This window comes from Thunnus albacares, chromosome 15 (assembly GCF_914725855.1).
Source record: "Thunnus albacares chromosome 15, fThuAlb1.1, whole genome shotgun sequence".
Taxonomy (NCBI): Eukaryota; Metazoa; Chordata; class Actinopteri; order Scombriformes; family Scombridae; genus Thunnus; species Thunnus albacares.
In genome coordinates, this window is record NC_058120.1 from 16528198 (window position 1) to 16543002 (window position 14805).

The 14805-nt window shown below is 38.3% G+C and overlaps 1 protein-coding gene and 1 long non-coding RNA gene across 2 annotated transcripts in view; one reads left to right on the forward strand and one right to left on the reverse strand.

The window, feature by feature from the left end:
• fancm (FA complementation group M) overlaps positions 1-14805 on the reverse strand; it is a 44436-nt gene that overhangs the window by 11473 nt on the left and 18158 nt on the right. Inside the window, exons 5-13 of the mRNA XM_044374474.1 lie at positions 8576-8707; positions 8136-8268; positions 7833-7925; positions 7577-7681; positions 6902-7080; positions 5833-6039; positions 5424-5664; positions 5138-5286; positions 4229-4393 (exon numbers count right to left, since the gene is read on the reverse strand). Coding sequence (XP_044230409.1) covers positions 4229-4393; positions 5138-5286; positions 5424-5664; positions 5833-6039; positions 6902-7080; positions 7577-7681; positions 7833-7925; positions 8136-8268; positions 8576-8707 — 1404 coding nt within the window. The remainder of the gene's footprint in view (positions 1-4228; positions 4394-5137; positions 5287-5423; positions 5665-5832; positions 6040-6901; positions 7081-7576; positions 7682-7832; positions 7926-8135; positions 8269-8575; positions 8708-14805) is intronic.
• LOC122998018 lies at positions 1452-5901 on the forward strand. The gene is made up of 3 exons (XR_006407304.1): positions 1452-1739; positions 2978-3048; positions 5806-5901. It is a non-coding gene; the product is annotated as an uncharacterized LOC122998018 (long non-coding RNA).

Here is a 14805-nt window from a genome sequence, read left to right on the forward strand (position 1 = left end):
GAAATAAATCATAATTTTTTTAAAAGGGTAATCCATCTTATACAAATCCTTAATACTCCTGCATCCCTCAGACACAAGCTTTGCTCATAGCGGTCCATTTTGCGCAGAGACCAAGGCCACAGCGTGTCCTTCAACATCACAATCCTGATAGAAAAAATGGAACAGAGGCTTTTAGGCCTTCAAGGCTTTAGTCACACTAGTCAGACATCGGGGGAATCCATTATGTTCCTCCTTTGAAGAAATGTTTTAATATCTTGCTTCGAGTGAGTTTTGACACCCTCTCGTCCTGAAAAATAATGAATAGAACTCGATTCACACAGGATTAACCTTAACCCCTGGCATGCAATTAATTAATGATCAGATTAAGTCTTTGGATCTAGAGATGCCGCAGACTGAAATAAACTTGATGACGAGGACAGAGCGCTGCAGACGCTGGAACGGTCAAAGGGTTTGTGTTGTTCAGACCACATGAGGAGGAAGCAGCAAAGTGGAAACTCCACTCTGTTGATTATCTCACTGCACTACAATAATCATACAAATTTGATGCTCATGAACACACACAAAGAATGCATCATCCGTATTAATCAGTCTGCATGACTTTGTTTTCAAACATGCAACTATCCTCAAATTGCTAAACACTGATCGACCGACAACACCGGCTGTTCTGATTCAAATGGTGTAAAACCTGCTTCAAATCCTGCAAACTCTACTTATGAGAGAAAATGTTAGCAACAGTTACAAATTTGGCTGCAAACCACATGGGTTTGCAGGTGAATTTCAACTTATTGGCCCTTACATGACAACTCAAGAATAGGACTGCAATTAACGATTGTTTCCATTGTGGATTAATGTGCAGATTATTTTCTCAATTAATTGTTTGGTCTATAAAATCTCAGAGGCAGTTTTCCTTGAAAAGTTACACAAAAGACTAATAGAATATGAAAATAGTTGCAGATTAATTTCGGCAATCAACTAATTGGCTAATTGTTGCAGCTCTACTCAAGAATAAATTAATCTGGATAAATAAAAGAGAAAAGAATGATCCAAAAGGCAAAGGACAAGTACGTCAGCCATATATACTATATATACATATGCTAGACCTGTAACACTGTCGAGCTTTAACACGTTCAAATGTCAACAATAAGCAAGAATGAAATGTAAGACATAAAACTTCATAACACTTCACTGTGTTGCAATGCAATTTTATTCCCAAAATCACTGTATAGTATAATGATATAATATAGAGGCTTAAAGTTTCTTCTAATACATTTATTTCTTTGTCTTTGTTTAGATTAACGCAAACATTGTAGCTAAACTTAAAGCCATGTAAATATCGGCACTATCTCGCAGTGTATTGCAGACTTTAAACAACTCAAACACCATCAAATTTAAACTATTCTACATGAAATGTAGAAAAGTGTTGTTTTTTTTTAATTTGGTTTTTATTTATTTTTACTTTTTGCATCTGTTTTTTGATCTCCCACTCTCTTCCCTGCTCAGTGCGGGATACATCTAGGCCATCACAACCTGACCTACTTCCAACTTCCTGGCTTTATGTAACAGTTCAGAGAATGGTTACATAATGATGGGAGAGGAGGCCTGCTTGCCTGCCTGCTTGCCCGCCCTGTGTCTCTTCATCATAAGGAGAAAGAGGCAAAAACACAGCATGCTTTTGAACTCACCCAGACAGAAAATGGCCTCAAATGAGGATAATGCTTCTGCAGTGCTAGGCTATTAAGGTGAGGTGGGACATTTGTGAGGAAGATTTACAAGAAAAATAAAGGCTGGACTTTCATTTGGTTGCTTTATTTTTTTTTTCTTTTTTCTGGAGCAAAAAGGTCAGAAGGCCTCTGCAAATTCAGGCCAAGCAAGTAAGCCTCGGCTAACGCTCTCCCTCACAGAGTAAGATGAGTGTGGAGCAGGTGCTGGGGGGGGGGAGGCCGCTGGTGTGTCAATGTGAACACTTCTGTTTGCGAAGAGCGCGAATTTCTACTGTGCATGGGCTTGAATAAATTAAATTCATCATTGCTAAACAGAATTTATGTTTATCAAAGCACGTTTGAAGATGAGTAAAATTGTTTGGGAGGATTGTGGATTTGATATATCAGAGGAAAAACCTCAATACACAGCATAGGAAGACAGATTTGTGAGAAACATTGTTGTGGGTTGGGGGGGAAAAAAAGAAATATGCAAAAAAACAACAGACTGGCTTATTTAATCAAAAAAAGAATGAATGCCTTTCTCTGGAAAAAGCAGATTTTAATTTACTTTTGTGGAAAGTTAGGCTATGGATTAAAAGAAGTGATTTGTTTTTGGTGCAGATACAAGTCCAGGTTTTTAAAGATTATTTCTGTGAGATATAGAAAACATGTGAAACCCTTTTGAATCATTTGTATGAAAAAACCTGAAGCATATCTCCAAAGTTTATCTCTGGGTAACATGATGTGGATCCAGATTAAACACTTCTATACCTTAATTACTATTAAAAAAAAACCCAAAAAACTGATTTAATAGATGCAGCCTTAGTTGAGGTGTGTCCTCTCCAAGTGCTTTCAAGTAAAGCATTAAGTCATTTATATAATTTACAGTATATCAAACAAAGCTGAAAATGAAAATTGAATGCTCTACAGAAAAACTATCTGTTAAGATGCATGATTCACAGAGCAAACCCAGCCAAACAGAAAAGACAAAGTGACATACAATCAGACCTACGTACTGAGCAGTATGTAGCTAAACAACTGCAGAGAGACAATAATACTCACAGAATCCCTCTGCCATAAAAAAAGACTGCACTGCTTAATTGTACTTTGTATGTTCAAGTGTAAGGTTTATACTTTTGGAGACTACATAATACTGTTGTAAGCTATTACAGTATCTCTGCCACATTTGCGTACAATCAAATGTTTTGACATTAATTCTTCTTTTTTGAGGGATGTGAGCTGCCATCTCGACCTCTAATCCTGTTTTGTTTTTACAGGTGGGCTAATTCTCTCTTTCCCTAGTACAGTAAAGACCCACGGTGGAGAAAACAAACAACAACAAAAAAACGTAATAAAACCCACTTTGTGTTCAGCCAATAGTCAGTTTTACCATAATCTCTGACCCAAATTCGAGGATTTGGACAAATTCAGGGGTCTTATCGATGGCACAATCTTGCGAAGTAGCAGATGGTGAGACGAGGAGTTCTGAAACATATCGACTCATCGATACTGTGTGAGATATTTGGAGGCGATAAGAGATTGGCAGAATGGACACAAGGTCTAAAAGAGTCTTGTGGTTAAATTACCCGTCTGACATCGCTTATCTCGCCGCATCGTAACAATACGGTGCAGTTTTTGAGTATATAAAACATAATATCCATTTGAAAGTCCTCCCTGCCAGAGAGATTCTGTTGCTTCAATACAACTGTTGTGTGACTAAGTTCTAGTGGATCCGATGACCTTGCTGATATAACTGATCCATTCAAACAACCAGAAAAACAAGATTGCTATCAACCAGCAGCGAAGACTACGACCCGAACGGCTACCAGGTCAGCAGACAGCAAAGACAGATTGATATAGAAAATATATATATATGAAAATAAAGCTGAGAGATTTTGCTCTTTCAGCAGCTTTTTTATTTTAATGGGAGAGAAAAAAGCCTCTCTATAAAAATATTTTGTCACACATGAGAAAAAAAGCAAATGTTGACCATAAATTTGGAAACAGGAGCATGAAAAATTATCATTTATACAGTAAACAAAAATAACTTTTTCAGTGTTACGTCTTCAGATTTTTTTTCCAAAGGGAAGCTGTTTTCTTAAATCTAATTTGAGAAAAAGAAGAAAAAACGAAGAGAATTATCAATGTTATTTTTGTTGTTTTATTTTTGCCTAAACCACAATTACGCCATTTGAGCTTGTTTATCACGCCAGGAATTTGCCTTCCAGGTCTAAACGATGAATGTGGTGACTCAACACAGATCACAATCGTATGTTCACATGCAACTCAGCTGACTCCTTTCAGCCTGGTTTAGAAAGTTAGGTTTTCCCTGACGTAAACATCACTACTTTCTGATTTTTTTTTTTGTGTGAAACAAAGCAAGATTTATGCAAGATGTTGGAAAACCAAGACTCTGATTAATTGGTGAGTACTTTGAATCAGTGATCAGTTAGATGGTAATGTGATTGATTTAGTGAGCTATAAACACATACAAGTTCACTTGTGAACAAAGCACGACTTGTTCTCACCTCATTTTCCTCTCTCATGCCGTCTATCAGTCCCATCACCTTAATGAAGTGCTGGCAGCGGAGGGAATGATCAACAACATGGGTTGGAAGTGCTTTGTGCTGCCAGTGTCTCCATTCCCACAGTGACAGCTCTCTGGATTGCGGTCCGCTTTTGGAAACTTCCTCCTTCGTAACATGAAATGGTGTCATAAAAATATAAAATAGTAATATTATATTCGAGCCAGTAACAAAGGACACACACGTCCTTGAAGGGTTCTTGTATGTCATTTTTATACATAACGTTCCAACCTTGGGTTTAAAATTTAGCCATCTGAAATCACTGCAAATTAAGCGGCTGCCACCTTGCACTGTTGAAAACTGCAGCTCAAGAAGAAATGCATGAAGATGCAGAACCATTAAACCTTAAAATCCACAGACATCCATTCAAAATATCCAAATTAACAGTCAGTTTTTTCTTCACGTTGTTATGGTTTGTGGTTTCTCTGCTGATAATCTGTTTCTTAATAGCAATCTGAAAACATCTATTTCATTAGAAGATAGTACATCTTAAAGAGAGGTACATTTCACAGCATGTTGCTTGAGTGGCAGGAGTCAGCCAATCAGTGCAGTGATTTCCAAGATTTAAAATCAAATCCAGGCCAAACATCCCTTCATATTTTGTATGTTTTGTATGTAGCAAAAAGTATATTTCATTTTTAATGTGTTATTTCATTATTATAGGATCTAATAAAGACATACACTATATGTGGGGGTCATGGCATGGGTGTGTATGTTAGCCTCTAAATGGACTGACAACAGCTTCATCCTCATTTATTATACATCACCTTCTCATATTTCCTAAACCTCAACAAGAAAAAAGAAAGAAACAGAAAAAAAGGACAATTAAAAAAAAGAAAGAAAGAAAGAAACCTGAGGTGGCAGATCACTGGGCAGGGACACGAAGTGTGACTGCTTCAAGGTTGGATGAGCTTCATCTTCCTCCAGCCTCATGCTGGACGCCCACAGGGAATACTCTGTGCTGCTCAGAAAACCATTGCACGTTGCACCGCCCTGCCGAACTACAGGAATAAACACACACAAACTCAGAAACCCATGTCCAGTTTTTTCCAATTAAGGAAACTAGATTTTTGTCCTCTTAAACCTCTGCAGAATAACAACACCAACAAAAAAATCTAATGCTGTAATGCTCCCTTACTCAGATTTTGAGGGTGGATGAGGGAGGCTCGTCCCTCAGAGTGTGACCGTCTACCCCTGACAGACCGCCTGCTGCTCTCCTGGTGGTCAAACTGGCCACAGGTAATGTGCATCTTATGCAGGGTGGGGTTCACCCCGTCGGGCAGCATGCGGGGACTGTTGGGGTACATGTGGAACCCATTTTTGTTGCCGATGATTGACTTGTACACACTGCGCTTGTTGCTCTGGCTCTGGTTGTAAGTCTGAGAGAAAGAAGAGTTAAATTTGTGCTTTAGGTAGTTTTGTAGAGATGTTTGTGGCTGACCAACGCTGAGCTTGAGTAATGTATAGTGCGTCAAACTTTTCAGCTGAAGGTCATTTCGTCTTCATGGTTTTTTTTTTAGATCCAAGTTACTGTAGAAAACACTCACCCTCTCCTCACGCCCCTCAGCCAGGATGATGACGATGCGTCCCTGCCGTTTACGTCCAGTACGTCCCATTCGCTGCACTAGACGGATGGGATTCTTCTGTGCATCGAAGCAAACGATGAGGTCCACTTCTCCGATATCCAGCCCCTCCTCCCCGACACAGGTCGACACCAGCGTGTTGAAGCCTCCCTGTCGGAACTTGTGCACCACCTAAAACAAAAGAGAAACTCAGACACAAAGCTATAAATAGCAGAAGCATTTGAATCTGTCCATCCTATGTTGTCATCCATGTGTCTGGCCAGACATATATCCAGTTGATGTAGCAGTATGTACATACTCTGCTCAATACAGGTGGAAGTTTTTGTGTACATGTTCTAAGTAAATGCCCCTTTGGAGCAGATTTAAGTCTGGTATATTTATAGTAAATGACGTGTGTACAGCTACCCATAGGACAAAATGTACATTTACATGTACTCTACCATACGTGCATTATTTATTTAGAGGAAATGGCAAGGACAGTCTGCAGAGAGAAATTACAATGCTAGGCAACCAGCAATAAAATCAATGAAGCAGCCATCACAGACACTTGTTTTGTTTGTTTTACACAGCACACTTCTATAGTATCACTACATGAGGTTTAAATGAGACCTGACAACTTGAAAATTGAACGTAGCCCCAAAAAGGAGAAAACAAGAAAGTTTTAAATACAAATCTTTCTCGCTATAAAAGGATTGTGACAGTTTTGCTAAAACAAATATGTCTTGTGTTTTTGTTTTTTTTTTGACATCCTCCTATCACTGACAGCGCTGTTATTTCCAACTCTTACTGTGTTTCTGGGCTTTTGAGACTTTGTCCTCAACTTTCTTCACATAAATTATGTATTTCATTGAAGCAGGAATTAATCAGATACTCTCCACTCTAAGTTTATTGCTTGGCAATATTGTGGTATAGTTGATACCCACTTTGTACAAAATGTCAAAATATAAATTTAGGTAATAATATGTTTTGATATCTCTTACAATACAAGCCACATTATTGTAAAGATGTCTTAAAAAAGGCACATAGTCTCTACCTCCAGCTGTTCTTTTTGGGTAAAACCTTTGACTCCCTTCCCCGCTGATGCTTGCCCCATAAAGGTCATGACTCTGATCAGCGGAGCGTGGCGGTTCAACATGGCTGCGATCTCTTGCACGCTCTCGCGGAATGATGAAAAGATCATCACACGCGTGCTTACTTCCTGAGGATGCGAACCTGGAAATGAATGAGAGAGAGAGAAGAGACAAAAACAACACATTAAATATTCCTTCAGTAACCATGAGCCGATTTCTCACGGCGCTTAAACACACAGTATGTCTGTTTGATTCAGATGCTGGAATGCTTTGTTCTGTGATCCTCTCTAAATCTTATATCCTAAGTATAAAAATACCCTCATCAAATTCTACCTTGAGATTATTAGCTACGGGCACAGGACCAATTATGCTGCAACTGCTTTATTTTGGATACTTTTGCTTTCAGGAGGATGGATTTGAAACACTGTTTGAACACGGTGTCACTATTAAATTACCAGGAACCTTAGAGTAGCCTTACATAAGATAAAACTCCATAGCAACAAGGATAAACAACTGTTAACACCCTGCTAGATGATGTCTCTTTAAAGCAGTTGGAGCATCAGGAGAATTATAGATTTCAGCTTGAACTCACTGAATGTATGAGTCACAGCATAGCACCGCTATAATAAGTAAATCACCGTTATTGTCTGCTGAGCTCTCAGCCCACAGTCTGAAGTGCTGCAGAACCACCTCCTCCAGTTTCTCCAGTTTGGGGTGACTGTAAATGAACGGCTCATCTGGACCTAGAAGTGTTAATCATAGAGGAGGTTATTTCAACAGAGGCTGGGAATGTGTTATCTGCTATATTTGGAAACAGCTGGCAAACTGAGGCATTTTTTCTCTGAGTTGCAGAGAAATGGTATCCACATATGATATGAAGAAGTGCTTAGGTACCAGCAGATGGTTTCACAAACATTGCCTCCATCTCTTGGTAAAGGTCTATGAAGGTGGGAGTCCTCTGCAGCTCGTTCCTGGCTCTGGTCATCTCTGAACCACACAAAGGAGGAAGAGCGTTCACATCAAACATTTTACAAATCATATACAGTACATTGTTTTGTGTGCATACAATAAGTACAAAGGATTAAGAACGTGAAAGGGTTTGATGAGATGAGATATATGAGGAAGAAAAATCTTCTGCTTCAGCCCAGCTGTTTGTACGGATAAATAGCCTAAAAACCCGGAGGTGGGGTGACTGACCTTTAGATCCGTCCATGATTCCCTGGATGTAAAAGAAGAGCGATCTGAGCCCCATCTGCATCAGCAGTTCGTAGCCGTGGTACAGGCTGATGCAAAGGGCAAAGTCGCCCTCCAGCATTCCCTGCTGTGGACCCTGTAGAGAGGGCATGTGAGTCCATAAGACCATTGTGAGACAACTGGTAAGAAATTGATTACGAGGTAGCCATGATATCTAAACCCAGCAAGAAAATCCATCAATATCTATTAAACTACCAAACAGTTCTCTAAAAAGAGAAAAGATGGGTTGTTTTTTAAAACAGTCTAGATATCTTGTGTGATTGATTATCTTCTACAGTCTTGGGCACATCTAAGGTACGCCAGTGAATCTGGAGGGTGATCATATAAAAATAGAGTACAGTATATCACACAGTAGCACACAATGATTCCTGCAGAGTTCGTGCCTTGAGGTATGGCGGGGGGTTCTTGCGAAACTGATCCCGGGCGAGGATGAGCTGGTATTTGGTGAGAGTCCGCAGGTCTTTCTGTGCCATCACCCGGTTCTGGACCAGACGAGACATGAACTTGTCAAGCACCTGGCAGGAAGATAACAAAGAGAAATATAGGTCATAAATAATAGGCCATTTCCTGTGTTAGGGGGTAATGCATTTGACTGACTAGCTAGCCCCTGCTGACACAAAGCCACACACACACACACACACACACATATATATACATGCACTCTGTGACCACTTTCAGATACACAGGTGTTAGGCTTGCACAGCCCTGTGCAACAAGAGACACATAATAACGTTATTTTTTTTCTTCTTCCCATCCTCATTTCCTCATAATGGGAGGAGAGATGGAAGCAATTTGTCAAACAGACAATTTTAACAATATCTATTCATCCTCACGACCGCAGATAATGGGACATTTCAATTTCAATTTCAGCTTTGTGGAACTGCTGCTCTAGAAACAGACCAGAATAAAAAAAGGCTGCTCTGAAAGAGGAAGTGGGCTGCCCTTTGGAATCAATTGATAATAAAAAAAAATGAGATTTTATAACCGATGACAAGCAATTTTGTTGTTTTGCTTTGCAAATGGTATTGTGTAATGGAGTGAAAAAAAAAGCTTAATTGTACTATAATGTGAAAAGTAGGCTGCATGACATTAGCCTACATTCACACAAATCTCATGATTTTCACATTGATAGTTGTATCTACTTTTTATTTAGTTAAATAATAATATAGGCACTACTACATTTATAGTATAGTTTAACATGTACACATATATTTTAAAATAGTGTATACACAATATATAAAATACACATAAAACACAATAATAATTTAGTAAAACAGAATAGAGAGCAAAGTATACTTTAACATACACACATATTTTAAAAGATTTTAGATATTATATATTTACATATATATATAGATATATTTAAAAGAAATACTTTAACACATATTATTTTTTTATTTGAGTAAATAGTCTCTCACAGCCTCTATTCCATCTACCCACAAATCACCTTGAAGCCAAGAGTCATGACTCATATTTTATATCATATAACAACCCTTACACTAATGGTTTTACTGGAACAACACGTGACAGTAATTAAATTGAACGGAATCGGCCCATTTCTGCTAAAGCTCAGGCTGCTGGAAATGCGAGCATCATTTATAGAGCTTATGAAGACAAAAGCAAAGGGTTAAATAACAACCCTTAATTCCCCTGACCTTTCAGAAAACATCAACAGCTATATCACCTATCTTTAAACGTTCTTACACGCGAGTACAAGGAAGCCAGTCCATCTGGTCAGGATTGTGCTTCATCACATATGATATGGTTCAAACCTGAAAACAGATCACTTCACAGGTGATTTCCAAAACAGATTTATGGAGAAATTGAGGAAAAACATGTCTGAATAACTTTTAGCAAACCCTGCTTTACTGAAATGATGCATTATCATTATCCAAAAATATTGGACATTTTTTATTTTGGTTTTTAGAATATGGGACCGAAAAAACTTCAAAATCATTTTCTACAATTCATTTATCAGTTATTGTGGCAGCTGAAAAATCATGTATCACAAACAAACTAATAGTAAATATATCCAGATAGATATCAGAAGATACAAGTGCTGTGATGAATAATGTGCATGCATAAATACACAATAGGAAATGTACAATATTGTGTGTGTGTGTATACATATAGAGCATGTACTGTTCATGTGTACTTCTTTATAGGTGCCATTGTTTTTTTTATTGTATTTTCATTCTTTATTTTATCCTGTAGTTTATAGTATATCTAATTTATACTGTTTTAAAAGGCAGCAATCGAGCAAAAGTTGTAAATAAACTACAATTTTGTAATTGATCAATCATTACATCTATGAAGTGTTGAAAATAATGGTCATAACAACTCGCTAGAACCTAAAGTGATGCCTTACAATGTGTTACTTTGTCTCGCCAGCAGCTAAAAACACATCTATATGCATTCAAATGAGCTGTTTATGATAGCAGCTGAATTTCTTTCACAGTTAATAGTGGTTACCCTCATTATGTTTGAGATGGATAGGTCAGGAGGGAAAGAATGATATCTGTCAACAGCCTTGAGCTGCGTAACGAGCACATGAACCTCATGCTGCCATGTTACAAAAACAACCCCATTATCTAAGTTCACATTAACAAACATTGTACTGTATTTTCTGCTGCTAAAAGCCAACATATTCCACAACCTCTTCATCACTGATCAGAGTGATAAATGACCTAATCTGAAAAATGATGAGCAGAATTTAAAGAAGCTGCTGAAAATTATGATGATTTTGGACGATGCGTGAACAGTTTTAGGTTTAATGAAGGTTTAATGTCAAAATTTACATGCTCATCTTATTTCTCAGATATCTTGAATCACTTCCATTTCAGATTAACTAGCAGTGGGGATTCAAGTTGGTTCATTGTTCCATTAATCCAACGTTTTGGTCCAGATGTGACTAGATTGCCAGGAAATTTGCAAACAGTCACGGTCTCCAGGAAATGACTCTTAATTATTTTGGAGATTTCATCTACAGTAGCACCATCACCAAAATGTTCATGTCCAACAACTTCAGTTAACGACAGGATACACCCAAAAGTAATTACCGAGTTTCGGTTTGAAGGTTTGAAGTAAAAGCCGACATAGTTAGCATGTTACCATGCCAACTGCACAAGTTTATAGTCATCCATTATCTATACCTGCTTATCTTTTTCAGGGTCGCGGGGGGCTTCAGCCTCACATCGTCTTGTTTTAACGCAGGACTGTTTTTGCTCTGAATCACACCTATGGGCCATTTAAAATGAACCTCACCTAATTAATCTAACCAACAGTTAACAATACCACAGGTCAAGTTTAGTTGTTTGCTCTACTAGTGGCAACAATCCAAGAGAAGAAATGTAGGCTTGACATTTTTATCGAACTATTTTGTTTTCTCAACTTATTTAAAGTGAGCGTTCAACGTTTATCTTGTCAGTCTCTTTGTGAGTTAGCAGAAATGAGCTTGTACTTTCACAAAAATGACACGGAGAGGCTTCAGAACAAGCAAATGATTGATATGGTAATATGAAGTATTTTGCAGTAGGTGTATATGCGCACACACACGTCTGTGAGCTCGCGTGCGTGTCAGAGAAGCAGACAGCATTGAGCGAAAGGGCCACAAGCTGGCCACAAGGCAACATCTCTCTAGTTAATTGACAGGTGGGAGCTCAATGAGGGAATGCGTACGCAGCAGTCAGGTCCAGATTATGAGATTACACAGAACCAGATTAGTGAGGTCGATGTTTTTGTCTGGTTGGAATGTGAAGTGAAATGAAAACTGGTGCTCTGCTTTAACTTCAGTTCAAGAGCAACTGCAGATTTGAGACTCTGATTTGCATGTGTCGAAGACTTTTATCACGTTATCATGAGATGAATTTATTCTTCACCTAACATGGCAGTTAGTGCTAACACTTTGTTTACTAGTTTGTTTGTTGTACTAGTACTTATAGGCTTAAAAGCATGACGTGGAAAGAAAACACCTTTGGCTTTTGCGATTACTGTTATTCTGTGCCATTTTCAAAATTGCAGGTGTTTGGGTTGATATTAGTTTTCAGTTAAAGATCAACTTTGCAAACTATTAGAGTCCTATATAGTGTCTTTACCGATTTGAACGTATGTGTCTGAGAGCTACGACAAGCATAATCATGTAACCTGTCACAAATAACATTAATTTAATGTAAATGTTAACAAATATTTTATAAAGTGAGTGAGAAGACAGAGACAGAAATCTCTCCGTGTTGCGTCACCAGGGTAAGGACCGGCTCACGTAAAAATCGTCAGGGGTCTGCAGCGATGATATCATAGTAGTAGTACACATCGACAGTGTTTGTGTTATTACTCTCACTGCCAGAAGGGGGAGACAAAAGTTCCCAGACTGCAGATTTAAGTTTCAGGCAATGGCAGAAGGAAGGAGGAGGAGGTGGTGGGAGTAAAAGGCAGATGGAAAAATCACTTTCTACAACACTAATACAAACAATTCCACAGGGATAGACGCTGACATTTTTGCAGAACCATTAGTAATGTATCATAATTAAAATGATGACATATTCTCGTTAAATATGCTTAATGTAGTGCCTATAATTTAAGGCACATCATGGTAAGACTTGGATTATTCCTTAAGGCAGTATGGTTATTAAAAGAGGAGAGGAGAGGAGAGGAGAGGAGAGGAGAGAAGAGGAGAGGAGAGGAGAGGAGAGGAGAGGAGAGGAGAGGAGAGGAGAGGAGAGGAGAGGAGAGAAGAGGACGTGCGCCAAATGACAACATCGTCAACGGCAGCCTCACAGAGCACGCTCAGTGGGGGCCAACAGCTGATTGGTTGAGGGGCATGGAGCTAAGTGACGTGGGGAAATCAGAGAAAAAGCTGGTCTGTAGGCAGCTATTAATAACAAAACCTACACTAAGCTGAACTCTCACTCCTGCTTGTCAACAATGTGATGGACTTACTGGTGTGTGTGTGTGTGTTTGTGTGTGTGTGTGTGTGTGTGTGTGTGTCAAAGCTTGTCTTGCCATCACTGACACTTGTAAGCAGGTTACTCTACTCAAATGAAGAGTGGAAATTCCAATGTGCTTTATCACTGTTGCCGCAGAGGTTCTGTTATAGGGCTGGGCGATATGCACAAAATCAATTATCACAATATTTTTGACCAAATACCTCTATATCTATATTCTGACAATATTGTAGGGATAACTATTGGTGCTTTCACAATGAGATTTTTGATAAATAATCATCAGTAATGTGGATAAAATGACTAAATACGTAAAGGCAAACAATAGAACAACTAGAACAGTCTGGTAAGTTCAGAAAATTACATCATTTTACTAGATATCTAGTCTAATATTATGATATTGATATAATATCGATATATTGCCCAGACCTATTCTGTTGTAAATCAAAATCCAATCACCATCTGTGAAAATTTCTACAATATACACATAAGGGAAAAGTCAAATCCAGCAATGGTGTAGGTCCTGAGGCAGGGGGCCTATTAAGTCTTTCTCCCCGTAGAGTGTGTGTGCGCCTCAGTGTATGTGTGTATTTACATGGAGGCTCCCCCACGGACTGTAGAGGATTATATAATGTCCTCTCTACGTGCGTGTTGAAGGGTGCAACATGGTGGTTGGCTGTCGCAGTGACACAGATCAGAGGAAATCCTGCCTTGTCTATCCCACAGCGCACAAGTTCAGTTTTGTTTATTATACTGGGCTGGGAATTTTTTTTGTTTTGTTTACCATCATCCACATTAAAAGACAAAAATATTAAAAAATGATAAAACATGAAGAGAGAGATGTGCAAAAGCAATTGTAGACTAGAGATAATTATTTAAAATGCATGATTATTCTTCTTTTTTAGCTTACAGTGTAGTGGGTCTGTTAATCCCTCTCATAACACAGTTACAAAGACATGTCACGCAGACACACACACACACACACACACACACACACACACACACACACACACACACACTCTTGACTCGCTCCCTGCTGCCCTCTACCACTGAGGTGTCCTGTTGTCAAAGCATTCATCAATATCTTAAAGGGTCTAGATGTAAATAATCACATGTACGTGCAAACTAGGTGTCAGTATTGCAACCAGTGTGAAACACATTAATAAGCTAAATGTTTCAATGTAACTGCAGCGTTTTATTACTCCGTAGGTAGACACTGACAGGTGTTGGAAGTAATAATTGTGCAGACAATTTTTGATGTTAATAGTGTAAAACATCACAAAACGAATGAATAGACCCACTTCAAAATGCTAATATACAACAGTGAACAAGGCAAGGCAAGTTTATTTTTATAGCACCTTTCAAACACAGAGACAATTACTTTACATAAAATGCACAAGAACAACCATTTAAAAAAACACAACAAAAAGCAAAATAAAGAAAAAATAGAATAAAATGAGATTTAGAACATTTGAATAAAATACAACAAGATAAGAATAATCGATCAGGAATATAGTTTCTAGTGTTAAAACAATTAGTTGATTGACAGAAAATGACTTTCCAATAGATAATTTGTTTGAAAATTGAAAATTATTTGTTATTTATCACTAGGGCTGCAACTAACAATTATTTTCATTGTCGATTAATATGTTGATTATTCTCTCGATTAATCAATT